Raw genomic sequence first — 20,589 nt, 5'->3', positions numbered from 1 at the left:
TGGCGCTAGTGAATATTCATAGGTAAAAGCAATTTTATTTTTGTTTCTACGTTAAGCAATATAGGCACATTGTCGAGTTACGAGTTACCAAACCAAAAACTTTCCTTCTATAAGTAATTATTGATGATCTGTAGATACCGACAGGCAAATAAGTTTTGTATATGCCTATAGTACTTCCAAGGTATGATAAAAGTCTCTCCTCTTTCTTTCATCTCTATCCTCTTATCTTCTCTTTTACTCTCCCTGTTTTCGCCCTCTGCCCCCATGCATGAGGTGCCGCCCCGGAACAGATATAACTCATCTAGTAAGCTATATATAAGGTGGATTCTAATGAAATTTTCACTTCGATTTTTAGACCTCATCCTCATTTAACAGCCATGCACAGAATTGGATTTGACTTTAGATACCTCTTTAAATTATACACGCTAATTGGCACTAACGGCAATCCCGAGGGTATAGTGGATGGGAGGGGTACACAAGCCCCCTCAAACTTTGAAACTTGTTGTTACAAGTTCCCCATGCCCAATAGCGCGAAAAACCGAATTCATTAAAAGAGTAAGAGATGAATAGTTGTCTGAACATATTTAAACGTCACCCGTCAGTTTTCGCGTGCCGTGATTTTTATTCCCAATATTACTTCCTCGTTTTTGCTCGTGAAACTTGAAACACGCCTTTCTTATCGGAAAGTTCCGGGTACAGTTCGGGTATTCGGGTCTTCTTCCGCTGCTGTTTGAGCAGCCATGCTATCCATTCCCCCTTTTACAAAACTTTTTTATTCAGTTGTTCGCATGGGCTTATGATGTAAATGTACTAATGCGTCTGTTTTAACGTGTTAAAAGAGGGCCCTATGCAGTTTTTAATCGGGTGCCTTTGTGCACGCACCTTACCGTAAAATCACTGACCCGAGAAAGTCTATTTTCCACAGTCTATTCAAAACAAGAGTGACAATTTGTATTCGAAATAACCACAGTTATGCATGCAACCCTGAAAAGATGCAAATAGTAATGATTATGACATTCGGCTTTATATACCTTTTTTCTTTATCGTCAATATGAAATCCTTTTTCGCCATCAAGATAATTTCATCCAAGCGATGAAATTGCGTTAATTATCACATTCTTCATCGGAAATATTCTTCTGTTTTAACCACTATACCCCTCCTCATATAGTGTTACTGGGAACTCTATACTGCCTCGATTTTTCTTATTGAATGCGCTTTTAATTACTTTTCACTTCATTATCAACCCTCTTCGCAAAAAAAACCCTGTTTCCTACCATAAATAATAACCCATTTAAAGGCAGTTACGTAATTAATGTTCCAAAATTAGAGCCCATGCACTATATACAGCAGTTCAAAAGAGTGAATTCCACTCCCGGTGGCTCTCAACCGAGTTTGATTTCCACTTCTGTTATATGGAGCTAGCCTGCTCAGGAGAACTGGTAACATATTATTTAGCGGCTGAATTTGAACTTCCTCGATCTTTCTCCAGCGCCGTTCTGCACATTGCTAAGCCAAGATCTGCGGCAGGATAGTATTTGGTAACATACTGTTTAAAGTACTTGCAAACATCAATTTGAAAGCAACTCTCCCAACTATGTCAACAGTCAATTGCTTTTATATATATATACTTTGCTTTCATGCCATTACACCATAATAATAAATAAGCGGTATCATATTGTATCAACCACTTGCCATGATCGAGGAACATCATCGCCAATAACACCATGGTTATATGAACAAAAACTATACACGTTTTCTTGACATTGTAGACTGTGGATTCGTTGTTCATTATGTTTATCATAATCATAATCAGTACGTTTTTCTACTATATGGTTTTATAATCACATTTCCATTCTCGATTACTTTTTCTTTTACTTCAAATCTCACATGTGGGCTTTTCCTATATATGTGATCATAACCCGATTGAACTTTGATATAACATGCAACATAATATCTCGAAACAAAATGAAGATGACGGGAGTCACAAAATGACCTACAATGATCAATAGTCTCGTTAGTAAATGGTCTACATAATTTATTTTACTAATGTATGCATTTGTCAATAATTGATCAGTAAAAAGTTTAGTGACATACCTGAACATACTGCGATTAGCGATAGCAGTAACCCAACGTAGATGGGTCCTCGTCGTCCACGAAGGAACATGGTCGATCTCTATCCAGATCCTTGCCTGAGGAATATGTCGGGGGAACGCGAGAATAGTAAAATGTCGGCGCCAGGAATTGCACGCCACGAATCTCCACACAAACTATACAGCGTCAATTGACTAGCACTGCGGGACCAACCTTAAAACCAGTTTGATCACTTTGTAGCGCTCCGGAAAAAAATCTCTCTATTCTTCCCTGCTAATAACACTCAATTCAATAGCATTTGGATCTCTCAACAAGCTCTTTCTCTCTCCCCCACGGTTCAGACACCATATGCTAATTAGTCTTACATACCAAGTTATCGGGCAGTAAGCAACCCAAGGCCACGCCCTTCATGAATATTCAAATAAGGTGGTTCCTAAAGTACGAAACCGAATCACCGTTATTATTATCATTGCGCAAGGGTGAAGCGGTTTACTTTTGTTTCCGTGTGTGGATGTGCGATTTCCCCAGTGATGTGGACCATTGTATTTGAAAGGTCATTCAAATTTAGATCACAACCAGTTCCTGGTTTACTGGAATGACTTAATCCCCAAAAGTTTAACCCCTTTTAGTGTGTGTAATTAAATAAAAAGACAAATTAAATGCCTATAACAGGAGGAATACAATACAACTGCATACAACTAGTACTTTAATATTGGAACAGAGTGAAGTAAATATCTGAGAAACCCGCAAAACGGAAGCTATCCCCTAAATTATATATATATATATATATATATGCCTATTTATCAGATATACATTTTCAAAAACTTAGTAGCCAGTCAGTAACATAATATATATGCAAATGATGATGTTTAACGTTTCTAGGCAACCATATAGAAGTGCGTATAGGTTTGGACAAAGGAAATAAAGGGTAACTTCCATCTTTTAATTCAAACTTTCTGTTTCGGGATTTTCCAATGTGTTTGAGGACCCCCCCCCCCCCCATCGTAACAATCGGCGACAAGCCGAACAGAACAATGATGCGTTGATCGATAACGTCACAAGTGGGATAAAAAGGGAAATTCCCATCCCGCCCGCCCCCCCCCCCCCCCGCAATAGGGAACACCATTGCCCTTTGGGCTTTATTCAAATGAATATTTTTGTTTAAACAATTTTCTTATTGCTCAATCTGCTGTGTAGGAAGATAACAGCAGTATCATGGTGACTACATATTTTTTTATGTTACTTTCATTTTCTATTCAGAACACCTTCGATAAAACACAGAAAATTATCTCGACACACATACCTTCCTATCATTCTTACATTAGGCCTAAGCATGTCTGATTTCTTCTCCGACGAAGATTCTGCTAGGATCGAAAGCTTATGCCCCTTTTTGACTTTCTATAAAAGAAATACAAATTCGTTATTATCGTCTATTTACCCGTTCATTTCTCATTAACAAAGCAATTCATCTTCCTGACACTGGGTATGCTCATATCAAAGAATTTTATTTGATATTGTACATTTTTCCTCTGCTATCAATATCTTTTTATCGATTATCATCATAATATTGATGGTTTATTATTCTTATTGGTCATTATCATTTTCATCATTACTTTATCTTTATCAGAGAAATTATCATCATCATCATTGTTCTAAAAGAATAAAGCTAAGAAGTGACTATTGGGACTACCCCTTCAAATAAGCAAACAAAAATCAACTTAGATATTTAGATATTAAAGGATTTTTTTTTATAATAAAGGTGACCGACATAAAAAAAAATATCCTGCCTAGTAGGGCCGTAACTGTTCGTAAATTCGCCATCGTGATGCATCAGGGAGTAAAATAACGTTCATATTTAACTTTCAGAAGCACCTATTTGGCTTAAGACAACAATACCTAGACTTCACGAATGAAATTGAAAATCTTTTAACTTAAAGAATGGATAAGTGGTCAAGTTCAAACAACAGTTTGTATTTTGTGACGGGTATAAATATACAGTACACTGACGTTAACTCGAAGCATCAACTGGTTCAAACATCTGTCGATATGATTAACAAAAAATTATATTATTTTCTTGCAGGATAAATGTAAATATTTACAATAAGTCGGTAAAACAAATATTTATGTAGATCCCGAGGTCATACTCATATATAGAAATGAACTTAACGAAGTCAAATATGGAGTTCAAATAGAATGAATGAATGCTTGAGAATAGTACCCGAAATGGAAATGCACGAAGTGACAGAATGACAAATTTCTGACTTATTATTTCATAAATTACTGTGCTACATTTCAGCATTTATTAATGGTTACAGTTTTTCGTAGTCACGTGAAAGAAACTTAAAAGAATACGGCATTTACAATTTCTGGGCATTAATTTCCCTTTCCCCCCTAAGGCATAAATCTTCATATACCGCCCATCTGCTCAATTGTGGTTGTGTGTGTTTTTTTTTTAAATTCTTTCAAGAGCCACAAAAACTTATACATGTAACAAAAACAATCCATAATTTTCCCAAATAATTTTAATTACAAAACTGTCTACATTCAATACACTGTACAAAATATTGGGTAAAATTTTAACCAGCACGAGGGTAATAATGTGTCCAACCAATTTGGGGCAGTATTTTACCCAATGCGGGAAGCATATTGTCCAGTAAGGTTAACAAATAAGCAGCAATTACTTTAGAATGGGCAAAATGTTCATCACACTGGATAAATAAAAATGTTCAAAAGTAATGCCCAATGTTGGTTGGACACAAAATTACCCTCATAGAGCATCTTTACCCAATATTTTTGTAGAGTGTACACAAGACTCAAACTGATGGTAAATTTAGATTCATTGGATGTGTATTTTCATCTAGGAATAGCGTCTGAAATCCACTACATCATTTATACTTATCTCTGTTTATGTAATTGGTTTGATTGTTTAAGGGAATTTCTGTGGGGGTGTGATATCCAGATTCAAACGCTAACCGAACGATAGGGATCAAAAAATTAAACAACTTTCTCAAGACAATATACATGTATTGCTTTCTTTTGATAAGACTATCTAATTTGCAGTTTAAATACAATTCAGTCTACATAATATACACAAATCATATTGCAGCTGATCCTATGAAAACAATAAAAGAAATTTGTACGCCTATCTATACAAGTACATAAGTCTATCATGTAAATGTATATAAATACTCTAACATAATTCTAAGGCAGATACATGTATATGTTTTTATTTTAAAAATGAAGGTTTTACTGTATATTAGAATTAATTCATATCAAAATATGAAAGGTATGTCCATTTTGTTCCACTCTACATGCATAATCATGCTAACGGAATTTCAAGTAACATCTCATTAATCATTTTACAATGATATAAATGTGTAAAAAGTGTAAAAAGTGAAGTGCACAAGATAATACACGCATTATTCATTACGCGCCATCCATCTGATAAAAATAACTTAATGTTGCCCATAACATGACGTAAAGAGAGAAGTAAATCTTTTCTATTAATTTCAGCTGATGTAGTAGTCCAATTTATAGATATTGATATGCATTTCACATGCAAAACTTGCATTTCAAGTGTATGACCCATTTCAGAATTAGAATACTATCCATACTTACTTCAAATAGATACAAGTACTGTTGGAAAGATATGTCAGCTGTTCTGACTTTATAATCAAACTTTATCCTATAACTTATATACAATATTACTTCAATAACACATGATAATACACGCATTATTCATTACACATTATTCATTATGCGCCATCCATCATGACGTTATGAGAGAAGAAAACCTTTTCGATTCATTTCAGTTTATTTTTTTTCACAGTTTATAAAGGCAGATGATTATTCATAATACATAAAATATTGTACAGAAATCTTAGTATTTGACATATTCATATTACAGGCGGTTAATTCATTCATAAAATATAGAATTAGCCAATCATAGGCAATCAAAATTGACAAAGGTATGTTCCAGTAGACAAAAAAAGTCATATCCCATTGCTTAATGATTAATAAAACTGAATGAAGTTAGAATATAAAAAGAAAGGATCGAGTGTTTCCACTCTCCACGCACCCACATACACCCAAACACCAATTTATATCGCTTGATAAAAGTTAAGTAACTGTAAACAGACATTGATCTGCATTTCACATGCAAGACTTTCATTTCAAGTGTATGACCTATTTCACAATTAGTATACTATCCATATTTATTTTAAACAGATACCTTTAATATCACAGGTCGCTTAATATAATTTATCTTTGAGACGAACAGTTTGCTGTCAAATAAGGCATACACACATTTTTACAAGAAAGCTGAATTTTGATAATATAAATTTTAAGAGTGTCCTCAAAAGTACACATTCGATAAGACAACAATGCAGATTTAATCATACCGTGTTGAAAGTGTACTAGTAGTTCTTCATTTTCATCAAAACGCAAAAATCAACAATAATCATTAAATAATAGAGTATATGGATATAAACACATTCCAATTACATAATAGTTCATTTCTAGTAAACCAGAAAAATAAAATCATTTTGTTTATACAATGAGGATTTTTGTCATTTTTTTTCTTCATCAATTTGGGGAACTTGTATATGGAATTCCGGGATATACGTTCCACATTAGATGGACCAATGAACGGTATATAGCAACAATATGTCATTACTATTCACTATGACCAAGATATGAGCTGTTCTTTAAAAAATTCCCCACAACAAGAATAAAAGAGCACTGTTGATTATAAATTGTCTTCCTCATAGCCAGATGGGCCATGGACGGGAATCGAACCCCGGACTTTCATATGTCTCGCCGAGGCCATAAACCACTCGGCCACGGCACCTCCTTGGGCTTTTATTATGTTCATATACTCAATTACATATTTTACTATGATAAATTCTACAAATTTACACATAAATGTGCAAATCTGAAAAACATGCAAAGCGAATCAACTGTACAAAATTAGCTATACGTCTTCATTAAGTGTCGGGTGAAGTGTCACGTAATATGGATCGACCGGAATAAACAAAAAAAAAGTCAACTAGCGCCATCTAACATAAGTCAGACTATGTTTTGCATTTTAGACAGAAAAGGTGCGATCTGATCCTTGATCTCATAAGCTGATAAATATACAGATCAGTGGTTCTGATCTAGAAATGCGCTCATCTGGACATAATGTCCCGGTTGAATTTCAATATAGATACCGAGGTCGCGGAATGGGTCTGAAAGTGGGGGACTTAGGCGAAAGTTTTTTTTTTTTTTTAGGAGGGGCAGACCATGCAAAAAATCAAAATAAAGTGGTATTTTTTAATGTTTATGCACACGTTTACTGAAAAGAGTGGAGAGGGGCAGCTAAAGCCCCATCAGCCCCGGTTTCACCTCCTCTATATAGATCTCATCGTGGTGTACCTTATTTTTTTTGATACATAATTCATTTAGCATTAGTTTTGAAGAATCCTGTTACTCAACATCGTGTAATCATAAAATCAGACGAAATTCCCATATTTGCTCTTTTTATCTGTTGAAAATTGCCACCGAGATTAATCGGATATACATGTGCTTAAGAAAAACGTCCTATATGAGTAACCAACAAAAGTATCCAAAATCTATTTCGAATGGGAAATCTTGTTTTTTATGTTTTTAACATACGACAAAAAAGGGGTAGAAATCAAACATACTTCCTCATTCTTCCAAAATTTAAACAAGATACAGAAATATACAAAGCATTTTTGAAAAGCATTTTGAGTCAAATAGCATGATGGCCATTTTATGAAATAGTTTAAGATTCATCATCAAACGCCATATCGAGAGTTTATCGTTCCCAAAGTGAAAACATCATTATTATCTTCCACCTATCTTTCACCCCTCTCTTTCTCTCCTTCGTTTTTTCCATCTCTCTTCAAACTATTATCCTTGTTTAAGATTGTGGATGGTCCTCAACGCTGAATAACATCAAGCAACTGTTGTCATGCAAAAACCACATCTTCATACACATTCGTTCATGATGACAACCAACATCGACGACGACGCATTAAAATGTCTCGTTGTGGAGCTCGAAGATGACGCCGGCATTCTCTTTCCTGATTTCGGCGACGGACACACCAAGAGCTTTGTTGATACCAAGGGGTCCGCAGCTGAAAATACCGAATTTCTTTACCTGTTTTAAGAGAGAGGGAGAGGAGGGTGAGACTAGAGAGATCATATATAATGGTGCAGTGGACGGTATGGGTTCAAGTCCTGCAGCGCCACCATCGTCCTTCGTCACAACAGGACGAGCTAGACGCTTGCGATTTCGTCGATCTTTTTTTTTAAAGATTTCATCACGTTGTTGTATTTTGTGTTCACAAGAACTTCCCCGTCATTTATCGTAAGCTCTTCATTTAATAAAATCGGGACTGTCATTTTTTTCATGGAAGTAAACCTTTTTAAGAAAAAAAAATCTAGAGAGATAAATGTTAGATGTCATAACAGACCAATGGTTGTAATTGTTTTCTTTACCATAGGCTCCAATGGGAACTTGATAAATTTAAACTCTAGACTAACGTCTTCTTATGTTTTAGGCCTTTACCTTTATAAAAACACTTCTGAGATTAAGCTTTTTGCAAGGCGTCCTTTGAAATACGCACGTTATGGTGACGAATATATGGGCACAGAATAAGCCCTCCCCCTTTGCAGAATATCAACAATTATTTAAAAGCTTGTCATCAGTTCTATCGTCACCTTTTTTTGTCACAACTAATCAGAAAACATCATCATCGTCGTCATCATCATTATCGTCGTCGTCGTCATTATTATTACTATTATCATCATTATTTTTATTATCATCTTCATGATAATACAAATGATAATAATAATCATTAGAATTATCATTTCCCTCCCCATTATTCAATTCAATTCAATTTGTTCAATTCACTCTACATCATCACCATCACCATCATCATCACCATCATCATCATCATCATCATCATCATCATCACCATCCTCATCATCATCACCATCATCATCATCCTCATCATCATCATCCTCATCATCCTCATCATCATCATCATCATCTTCAACATCTTCATCATCTTCATCATCATCATCATCCTCATCATCATCATCTTCATCATCATCTTCAACATCTTCATCATCTTCATTTTCACAATCATCATTGTTTTTTCTTTGATTTGTTTGATTTTCTGTTTTTTCTACTTAATTGATACTTCGTATGTTAATTCGTATTCATCCATTCTGCTCATAATATGATTATATAATTAATATATGTTTCAGTTTGCCATATTTTCAAGCATTTTTGCTTACAATGGAAATCCATCTTCTGCAACTGATTTTATGTTCAATGATATGCCTGATTTTTTTGTCAAAATATTTGTTATATTTATGTTATACTATATTGTTATGTAGAAAAAAATTAATAAATCAAATCAAATCAAAAGTTTCTCTGACCTACTCATGGTAACTACCATTCCAAGAGGACTCATCGGTCAATCGAAATAAATGAATCCATGTTTTTTATACCATTATTGTAAGTTCTTTATGAAACGGGCCCGATGGCTCTGCAACGACTATTTGGAATCAACACAACCATTCTAATTGGGTGATGGTTTGTATTGTTCAATAGTAATGCATACAACTTCAATGCATATTTTGTAATTGGTTGCTTTTTTCGTTAAGCAGGCTTCAGAATAAGGATGCGATGTCAGCCAAAAGAGGACGTTAAGTTAATCAGAGAAAAGTCGGTATACGCATGCTCAGTGCTAACATGGCTAAGGAAAGTATTAGGACTCGACAGATTGAGCATGCGCCGTTAGTCTTGAGCGTGCGCGGAATGATTTTTTGTATCTGAATCTTCCGCTCATTTTCCCTCTCAATTTTGTTTGATATTTTTTTTCAAAAGAAAGCTTACGTCGGTGTGATTCTGGCGAATTGAATCAAGCATGGTATAAAACTCCGGTCTGCCGAAATGGGTTACCGATCGGAGACCAGTAAAGAGCGATCGACTGGACACCTTGTAGAAGTTTTGCTCACAGATGTACTGAAAGGAAGAAAAGATGGATAAATATATGTCAGTATAAAAAAATTGTATATTTCTAGGCATACCTTTTGTTTGTTTGTTTTCTGTTTGGGAAAGTGACGACTAAGGAATAATAAAAATAATAATACCAAAGGTCGTTTTCATTTTACAGTAATAAAAAGCGGCAAACATGTTTACAGCTGCAATGCATCACTGTGTATACTTTCTAATTATAAAACAAACTTGTGATGTTTTGACTATAAGAACCCGTTCAAATTCACTATAACGTTTCAGTTAAGGACGTTCCACAGTTTTGTTTGTGCGCATTATGATCTGCGCATATTTAACACTCTGCGAGCTGACGTCACAATGGATGAACAGGTGATTAATTAGCTGTGGGTATGAGCTGATTTTTCTCATCATCTGCACCCTAACCGCAGATCCGATGCGTTATTTTATGAAGCTAAAAAACTGGAATTATTCCATGGATCATTAAAAAATATCTCTACAATTTCAAAATACTTTACTCTGCAGTACTGCCAAGAATCACGAATATGACCCCAAATTTGAATAAAATAATGGTAGAGTGGTTTTGATTTTTCTTCACATAGATACAAAGCATTTGGCGCATTTTTGGTGTTTTAAAAAGCACATTTGCTCTAATAAAAAAGCTGATAGTTTGAAAACAAGCACATGAACCCCTATTTTTTTAATGTTTGTACCTCTTAGGTATAGCTTCCTCTACAACCTTGCAAATTTTGGTGAAAATGACATGGATTTTGAATAAAGTACAGCATTTATTGTACTTTTGTAGTCTGTTATTGAAATTTCACATTTTTGAGATTGGGTTTTTGTTATCTTTTACGCCATTTTTAAGAACTGACTGTACCGTTAGACTTAAAGTTGCAAACAAATAGCACCATAAATAGATTCTCCATTCTAACGATACAATTATTAACTCTCTTGCGAAATTTGATGACTTTTTCATGTATTTTGACTGAGTAATAGAGGTTTAAACTCATTGTAGTATTCTTGCCAGGTCTAAAAATGCCAAATTATTTTGAATGCGCAATTCTTAAGAACATCAATTTGGGTGAACTTTGAAGCTCTACAGCAAAAAATCAAGCACATGGACCTATGTTAATTTTTGCATATTTCGAATATTAAGGTTCTAAAGTATCTATGTGCAAAGTTTGGTGAAAATGACATGGATTTCACTTTAACTGTGGAACGTCCTTAAATGTACTTCTTAAAAAAAAACAATAAAAGATAACCGATCTGCCTGACAATGTGCCGAGAATAATACTTAGCGTGCAGAATAAAATGATTTACAGTGGAATATTATTCTTTTCTTATTTTTTCAAAGAAAGTCTTTATTAAATTCTTTTCTGAATCATATTGTTCAGACGGTTTAACATTTTTTTAAAGTTAGGAATCGCAACTTTATCTGACTGGACATCGTTTACATCATCAAGACGTAACAGTAATCGACAACTTTAATGTGATATACATGTCATATGTGAACATGTTATGATTAGAGCAGCACTCACCAGCATTGTGGTACGAAGATCAAACTCTTGGAAGAACTGGGTGATGAAGATATGAACTGATACCATGTCATTGGTATCATGATCCTCTACATCTTTGATGATATCCGTCAACCATTCAAAGTGTTTCTGAGTCCGGGTAATCCACACGAAATACACCTGTTAAAAAAAATTGATTTTATTCATTTCATATTTAAGAGGGAGAAGTGAAAAACAGGTTAGTAAATTAAGACATGAGAAAATACTGTAAGCATGTAGTCGTGTTTTTTAATCAAAATCGTGTCATCTCGTTAAACATGAAATCAATATAAAATTTGAAGGAAATAACTGCATAATCAATAACAACACTACACATATAATGTCCTTGTAAAGATAAGTAATGCCTGCCGCGCGCCCGCCCGCCCCTGTAAATATTTGTAGTATAATGATGGTTATGGTGGGTAACGTGCAACAAAACCCGGCTGTCAACCGATGTACCAACGTATTGTCGCTTTACAACGCGCTGTATCAAGTCGCAACTGAGTTGCACCGAAGTTGCCACCATGTTGCATCAGTTCGGGTTTACGTACCTTCTTGCATGGGAACTTGGCGTTGCTTGTGGACTTGTTGACAATATCTTTTAGAATGGAAGCGAATGGTGTGACTCCTATCCCTGCGCCAACCAAGATAGCTACCTCGAATTTATACCAATCCTGATGTCCCTCGCCGTAGGGGCCATCCAGATAGATCTGAAGAAAATGAAGAAGAAAAAAAAATTAATATGGTCTATATGCCCCTTCTGTCATTTTCACTTCCATTGTCTCATTTTTCTGATTCTCTCTCTCTCTCCCTCTCTTCTCTTTATCCCTCTTTGTCTGTCTTTCTGCTAGTTTGATATGCTATACATTTCTCTGATCGGTCATTACCTATACTGTTCAATTATCCCGTATTTCTTTTAATAATACATCCCTTTGTAATCGCATTTCATTTGCAGTTCATGCGTGTGGCGGTGTGCAAGTGTTGTGTTAGCAGTTATCATGCGCGGTGTTCGGTGTTGGTGTGTGTAGCGAAATTCGTATTGATTTCTGCCGTGTGTGCATTGACGCTCCGGTGTTTGGCATTCGCGTGTATGGTGCTTGGCATCCATTCGAGTTGCAGTGGTATGCATGGTTCTCGAACGAATCGAAGGTGTTATATCTGTGGACGGCACAATGTTATTTTAATAGGGGCAAGACGAATTAAATTTGACGTCTCCATTTTTATCAATCAAATAATGGGGGTCCTTTAGAGGTGCATGACTTGTTCCTCCATGTTCTCCTTTCGTTTGTTCATAATTTAAAAAGTCAAAGGAAGTCTTCACTTCCCTACCCCCTGTATTACCGTCCCTATATATACCCATTGCGTGTAAACCATTTTGTTGTTAAGGACCCTACAAAACCGTAAGTGTCCCCATTCTTTGAAATGATACAGTCACACCAAGTCACTAACGAAGCTGACTCCAAAACCGGTCAATAATATGCTGTTGGTAATAGCTTTTACCGGTCTGGTGCCCGTTTCGGCGGTGTGACTGAAGCACTGAGGACGCCATCACCCACCTTTGGCAGTGGTTCACCAAGAACCTGTTTGCTGTCATAGGTAGACCTGAGATTCATGGTCCACGGTCCGACAGCTCTGATGTGAAGAGATAGGTTCTCTTCATGGGGAGCTGATGTCAGGGTGAAGGGGTGGTATTCATTACCCCCTAGGGCCGTGCACGCGATCCGGACCCACTGGCCAGACTTGTAGTCAAAGCTATCCGGTCGCTTGAACACCAGATTGGTCACATCTAAAATAATTTAAAAAAAAAATCAAAAGCTTCAATAGCAAAGGTTACGTCACAGTCCAATAATTGAGAAAAATGTTTCCCAAGACACGTTAAACTAGCTGAATGTGTTTTATCTCGTTCGTAAAGATTTTTATGAATGAAATATGGTTATCTACGTCTTAGGGCCGACATTCAGGATTCAAAATGATGTCATGTCATTAACGTCACTATCCAGAAGACACGACCCAGGTCAGGCACCCCGAAACTCTGAATTCATTTTGCAAAATTTATCATCGATCTGTCAGCGCACGCCAAATCGCCACTTTGCTATAGATTCTTTCTGGCTGATCAAAGACCGACTAATACCTGAACGGCTTTGAATGTTTGCATATAATGAACATATAAGGGTAGCTTCATTGATTACGAACATTGTTATTTCGTTTCTTTTCCGATTTTCAACATACAAATAAAAAATACAGAAATACAAATTGAGGGGGAAAAATATATATTATAAAATCAACCTGATGGGAGGATGTCCGCCTTGTGGACTGGTATCTCCACCTTCCTTCGCCCGATGCTGACCACCTTATCGAGGGTGAACAGGATGACCGGTCCAAGGCAGAAGTAGTAGAAGGACAGCGGTTGGATGAGCCTGGCCGAGCCATGTAAGGTCATCAGGATGAAGTATAAGACATAGAGCTGATGGGTCATCCAGAAAAGACGAAATACTCGACGTCTGGAGTACTGGGTTGCGAAGACGAAGATGATGGTACATGTCATTACCAATAAGACAGCAGTCACGCCTAGTGTAAATATGAATAAAGGTAAATATAAGCTAAATAAAGGTAAATAAAGGTAAATATAAGGTAAATAAAGGTAAATGTACAGTAAACAAAGGTAAATGTAAGGTAAATAAAGGCAAATGTAAGGTAAATAAAGGTAAATGTAAGGTAAATGTAAAGTAAATAATGGTACATGTAAGGTCAAACTCAAATATTGTTGATTGGCACGATTGGGATATCAATCTATGAAATGTATTATTCGAAGCGAGATTATGCTTCATATTCTGGATGTCACAAGAAAATTGGTTTAATTCACCAGGGACCATTATTAACCTGCTTCCATTCATGCAAAAGGGTGAAAAGATGCAACTGAATTTATTTTACACATTTAATATATTTCAAATAATCATTGTGCTCATTACGAACTAAATAATGAAATATCTCAGTAACTTATACCTCAATATGTCAGCTAAAATAGTTTATCCAAAGTACATTAGATCTTCTCAAAATGTTAATGAACATATCTTATATTATGGCTGTATTTTCATGTTTTAGAAGATCTACCGGATAATAACGCATCACATACTTTTCTTTAACTTTTCCCTGCATGGCAAAATAGCTATGTTATAATATTTTTTTTAAGATGACCACGTTCAATAAAATTGACATATGAATTGGTTCAGCCTTAATCAATTGAATCAATCAGGTGCAGTCCAAATATCATTTCTTTCACATACCTGTGACTGTTGTACCGACCCAATGGTGGAACTTCGGGAAGACATGCGATCTGTATTTGACAAACAAACGATTATTTTTTTTGTACATATTCATCAGGTGACTGAAAATGTATTGTATTTCAAAGGCAATACAGTGTGGTGTCGTTCATTAAAATAATATATTAAATAGTGGCATTACGATTTGAAATACATGAACTGCTAAACAGACTCCATCACGGCTCAGAGAAGTATCTTTATTATGAATATATATTCTATAGATATAGGGGTGTTTCTCAAAACTGCCAATAAAGTTATGAACGACTATTCGATCAAATTGAATATGATTCAGTCACATGCAACTTTCACTGATATTAAATCTTACCAGCAAATTTGAAAGAAATGAATAAGAACATTATGTATGATGTTTGATTTATAGTTAAAGTTAACAATCGTCGCGATCGTTTGAAAGAAACAGCCAGTGATTTTTAAAAAGTGGGGAAGAGATGGTGTTGCCGAGTTTGTGAACGCATAGAGTTGACCTGTCTGCTGTGTATCGTCTGCCTCAATTATGTCGTATTGTTTTGTTTGTGTTTTGCTTGTTTGTGCTTGTTTTGTTTTCTTTCGTGAATGTTGTTTCCTTGTTTTAATGTTTGTTTCATAGTTCGTTGTTTGTTTGTTTTTGTTTATTTGGTAGTAGGGGTATTGGGGTCCCCGGACCCAGTCTATTTTAGGTGCTTTATTAATTCAGTACAACGTTGCACGAAATTCTCTTTGTGTATTGAGATTAAAAGTTAAGAATTTCCTTATTGTGGCACGAAATAGATATGTTTACCATTGCACAGAACAATTTTTTAAAACTATAAATGATGATTTTAAGTTTACTTATTTTGTGTATATTTATACATATGTGTTTGCTCAAGTCAAATGAGAATGTTGAAACTAATATGTTTATAGTATTTGTATTGTATAATTAAAAAATAATGATTGTAATAAGGATAATGATAATTGTATTGAGTGAGTATAGTAATATTCATATTCCATTTGATCGATAGTACAATTAGGCCTAACTTTACGAAAAGTCATGTGAAACACCAGATGCTCATATTTTTTTTGAAAAGTAAATAATGAAAATAATTTATCCCACCCCCACCCCCCCCCCCAAAAAAAAATGACAGGCAAATAAAAAGCCTTCACGCCAAAAATTGACAAAATTTATATTATTTTCAAACTTCTAAGGGGGAGGGGTTCTCAAGAGGGGGAACTAAACACAACGGTAATATTTGTGTAACATTTGGACCGGGGGCACATGCCCCTGCGCCCCCTGGATCCGCGAGCTTACCTGAACCAAACATCAGGAAGAATACAATTCATGTCCTCGGCAGCTTGGGTCGAAAGATGGTAGAAATTCACGCCGTGCCCCACAGAATGAAGGACTGTAACGTAATATTCATTTGATAAAGACTGTATTGCATTTTCAATCTTTATTCGGCTATTATTATAAATATCATTCTGCATGGGGAAAGATTTCATTTTATATAAGTAAGATAAAGAAATCTACTATAGATACAACTGAATAATATCTGTTGATAATCATCTTTTTCTTGCATTCCATTCAGGGATAGCCCAAGTGTAGCTAAAATCGCCCCCCCCTTCTCTTTCTCTCTCTCTCTTTGGGGGATCTTACCTGACCAGCCTAATGACGTGTAGGCCACAAGCTTGTGGAAGCTGAGGTAGGCATCAAAGGGGACGTAGTGGGCGAGAAAAGTCTCTCTTAGTTTGGTGATGGTGTTGCGAGAGACCGTAACGAGCAGAGTAGAATATGTGAACATCAGAGCCGCAGCAGCCCCACGGGTAATAGGAAGGCCCCAACTGGTTATTCGACGGGTGCCTTTATGTTCCGTGAAGGTTCGATATTCTGTTATGGATTATTAGGACAAACATTCTTGCTTACCATGGTGATATATAGATAAAGATGCTACAACAATGCATGCATAAATGGTATGAAATTGTAGGAGAGTATAATGGATTTAGTCTACACTGGAAATACCTAACCGGTGCACGTGGCGGCAGCTTATGCTGGATACCGTGAAAATATATTTGCTGATCAGAATTCAGATTATTGAATTTGCTTTTTACCCCATTTGCTCGTAATGCACTGCAATTATTCTTTCTTTTCATTTATATTATGTAGAACTATTCTATTGTGTTTAATATCTATTTTGAAAAAATAAAATAATGGAGTATCATCCTTTACATGTTGGGAAAAATCCTGTAAAAAAATTATAATACCTTTTAAAAACTGTTTAAAACTCATAAAATAGGCCCCATTCAGTATAGTTTCACTATCATTTTATGTGGACCAAGTAAAAAAGAAACTTGCAAATATTGCACTCACGGAAGAACTTCTGAAGAAAGATACCACACATGATCAACATATAGAGACATAACCAGAAGATTTCCAACTTGTTGTTTTCAATGTAGCTTGTGACAACGTTATAGAAGCGGACAATTTTGTTGTCTTGGTAATTCTTTTCTACCGTACGGATCTTCACATCCGAAGACTTCTTCTTCTTTGCCGACCGACGGCCCCTGAGTAAAAAAAAATGACATAAAAAAAATAAACCAGTGATATATAACGATAAAATTATGATACTGTATTTGTATTGTATTCTCGTACTCTTACAGGCGTGATAAAAATGGTATGTCTGGTTATATCAAATGCACAGGTTAAGTTATTTTCAATTTTCTGAGAAAATGGTACTTCATGAAATTGATATCACATGACATTTGGGCCATATACAAACTTTAAAATTTCATTATTATGTTCTCCTTGAATGATTTTGGCCAAAATTTACTTATATCTTATTCTCATTTCTGTTTTTCAAAAGTCAGGTGAACATCCTTTCAAGAATGAATAATAATAAAAAAAAAAATGATTATGAAATACCCTTTCTGTAAGAGCTCAATACCTTTCTTTTCTGGGACATAATGCAATTGTATGTCATTTCATATCTACAAATAAACCAGGTGAATACGCAAAAATGAGCTGCTATAACCTTGGTATGGTTATTGAAAATATGGATTATACCATTTTCCTCGGTTTACACACACTGTTAGAAATTTTCTCCTTAAAAAAAAACATACAGCAGAGTCTCGAGAACACCTGCAATCTTACTGCACTTTGTAATATTACATGCATTTGTGTAAAATTACAGATAATAGATATTTGGTTTATGTAACCTTACAAATTTATTATAATAAAACTGTTTCCCCCTTTTTTAAAACAGACCTGTTCTGTAAAATTCTATAAAAATTATATAAAATCTTTCCTGTTGTAACAATTTACAGAATGATTTGGTTGCTTCTTTTTGTAAAATGTGTTTTTTTATTTTTCTTCTGTAAAATCTTTTGTTTTTTCTAACAGTGTAGTATTTTGAACATTTGAAAAAATCACAAAATTACTTCTAGTTTTCCTTCGCTAACTTTGTATGATATCACGATTTGGGGTGCTTTTGGAATGCAAACAAAAACAAACAAAAAAACACCGAATTAAGCAAGCTTCCTCTTGCGAATGAAAACAAGCAAAAACTGTCTTTATACATTTTTTCCAGGACATGTATTCCCTTCCTTATCTTCGATGTCAGAACTAAGCAATTATCAGGTCATTGTTCATAATACCACTGGATGTCCTTCCTAATCTTTGATATTACGATGTGCTATAATCAGGTACATGTAAATACTTATAATAATGTGACATGCTATCTTTGTTATCAATATCTACATCCTGTAGTTGAGTTTACCTTAAACAGAATGATGAAACATCTATTAGATATCGTCAATCGATTTTATCTCTTGAAGGATGTTATGTGATGGGTATAGTGTTTTTTATGACAACTGATTTGATAGCCCTTGTTGAATGGTTCGTGTTCTTCTCCTCCGTTTATCTGCCATTATATTTCCCCCAATTATTATTTTTAATGAAGAATCTGTTTCGGTATTGTGATGGGGTTCGCAATCTCTCGATTGTCTCTATCACTCCAAAGACTGAATTAAATAATATAATATTTAAATTTATATTATAATTGTTAATTTTTTGTTTAATATTTCATATAAGAAAAAATAAAGATCAAGTCACTGACATGGAAAGAAAGCCCAATTATATATCATTACTAATGATAATTTCTGATAAAAGCAAAAGGGGGCCATTGCGGAGAGAAATGCATTTAAACACAAACCAAGCGCAAGTAAAAAAAATGGTAACAAAATAAACATTGTATTGGTTGAAAATCAAATTGCGTATATGATTTTTTAAGTTACGTTTGATTGCATCTCGTTGTGCAACACGGCCTGGACACTTCTTGACCCGGAAGCGATTATATTAGAGGTGGTCAACGGTTCCTGGAGCTTATATCTGACGAGAAAGCCGATTTCCTTGTTGACTTTCTGAAATATTTCTCGGTTTTGGATTATCTCACTTTGTCATCTTTGTCGGGGACATATAATTATGACCACGTGTGATTGGTAAATATTGTAATCTTGTGTTTTGATCGCACTTCCGCCTGCGACAGGTATTTTCTTCTTAAAGATACAGTCTGAAAGCGGATGCTACCTTGACTAATCTTGCACCTCATTGTCAGATGTTGCTTACTTTGAAGACGTATAAGATATTATTAAGTATATATGATTATAGTAATTTCACATAAAACCATAAGAAATATTCTCGCACACAATAAAAAATATTTTCGATCACTATAATCTATATTCTCGGACACCATAAACTATATTCTCGGACACCATAAACTATATTCTCGGACACCATAAACGATATTCTTATACACTATAAACTATATTCTCGTACACCATAAACTATACTCTCGAACGCAATAAAAATAAATTATTGAACATTAAATATTGTATTCTCGGACACCATAAACTATTTTTTTTTCATTGTACATGTACCGTAAAGAGTTATCTCTGTAATCAAACAAAACAAATTTGGGGGTGAGATACACAATATTCCATTTCGCTTTTAAAAAAATTGGGTCTTGTGGTTTCATAGAATGGGTGCGATGTTGGAAAATAGAATGATGATATCAATTGAGTGCTCTTGACATTGCTTGTAAAATATAAATTCAAGATGATTTGGTCTGTTTGAAGCACCAATTACTTTTATCATTAAGATGCCTAACCGTTCAACACTATTGTATGAAGATTTGGTCGTTTCGCTCGTTCGTAAGATGAGATGTGACGTAAGAAAATGAACTTACACGTAGCCTGACAGAGCACTCCTAATATTGCGTTTTTCGGTCTTGCTGTCTCGGTTTCCGTCTTTGCTCTTTTTGCTTCCATCTCGTGATTTCTTGCTCCCTGAATTTTTGTTCTTTCCGACTCCAGGGGCGCTCTTTCCTGTAGATGATAATGACGACGAGAACGGCGATGATGATGGTGAAAACGTGTTAATGATGTCGATGATAATTATAATAATGATACTGATGATGGAAAAGATGACAATGATGACGGTGAAGATGATGAAGATGACGATGATGGTGATGATGAGGATATAATTGAATTAAAAAATTGAATTGAATTGAATTGAAATACGGAGATGGAAAGATAATTCTAATGAGTATTATCATCATCGTTATGAAGA

At 35.1% G+C, this 20,589-nt stretch overlaps 2 protein-coding genes across 9 annotated transcripts in view; both read right to left on the bottom strand.

Annotated features, from left to right (window-relative positions):
• Nucleotides 1-2,594, bottom strand: part of LOC129262287 (dual oxidase 2-like) — a 34,438-nt gene extending 31,844 nt beyond the window's left edge. For 2 of the 8 annotated variants that reach the window (XM_054900380.2, XM_054900382.2), the window contains exon 1: nucleotides 2,095-2,448. In XM_054900380.2, the coding sequence (XP_054756355.2) occupies nucleotides 2,095-2,164 (70 nt within the window). In that variant the 5' untranslated portion in view covers nucleotides 2,165-2,448. Of the gene's footprint in view, nucleotides 1-2,094 lie in introns of all 8 variants that reach the window. The other 6 variants (XM_064100003.1, XM_064100005.1, XM_064100008.1 and 3 more) reach the window with 5 other exon arrangements.
• A 2,515-nt stretch (nucleotides 2,595-5,109) lies between these two features.
• Nucleotides 5,110-20,589, bottom strand: part of LOC129262288 (dual oxidase 1-like) — a 33,876-nt gene continuing 18,396 nt past the window's right edge. Inside the window, exons 20-30 of the mRNA XM_054900384.2 lie at nucleotides 20,207-20,345; nucleotides 17,335-17,528; nucleotides 16,624-16,854; nucleotides 16,279-16,372; nucleotides 14,961-15,010; nucleotides 13,963-14,244; nucleotides 13,233-13,462; nucleotides 12,228-12,386; nucleotides 11,662-11,817; nucleotides 10,004-10,132; nucleotides 5,110-8,254 (exon numbers count right to left, since the gene is read on the bottom strand). Coding sequence (XP_054756359.2) covers nucleotides 8,129-8,254; nucleotides 10,004-10,132; nucleotides 11,662-11,817; nucleotides 12,228-12,386; nucleotides 13,233-13,462; nucleotides 13,963-14,244; nucleotides 14,961-15,010; nucleotides 16,279-16,372; nucleotides 16,624-16,854; nucleotides 17,335-17,528; nucleotides 20,207-20,345 — 1,790 coding nt within the window. The 3' untranslated portion in view covers nucleotides 5,110-8,128. The remainder of the gene's footprint in view (nucleotides 8,255-10,003; nucleotides 10,133-11,661; nucleotides 11,818-12,227; nucleotides 12,387-13,232; nucleotides 13,463-13,962; nucleotides 14,245-14,960; nucleotides 15,011-16,278; nucleotides 16,373-16,623; nucleotides 16,855-17,334; nucleotides 17,529-20,206; nucleotides 20,346-20,589) is intronic.

The sequence above is a fragment of the Lytechinus pictus genome, chromosome 5 (assembly GCF_037042905.1).
Source record: "Lytechinus pictus isolate F3 Inbred chromosome 5, Lp3.0, whole genome shotgun sequence".
Classification (NCBI taxonomy): domain Eukaryota; kingdom Metazoa; phylum Echinodermata; class Echinoidea; order Temnopleuroida; family Toxopneustidae; genus Lytechinus; species Lytechinus pictus.
Note: the sequence above shows the minus strand (reverse complement) of the source record. Positions and strands in the feature narration are given on the sequence as shown.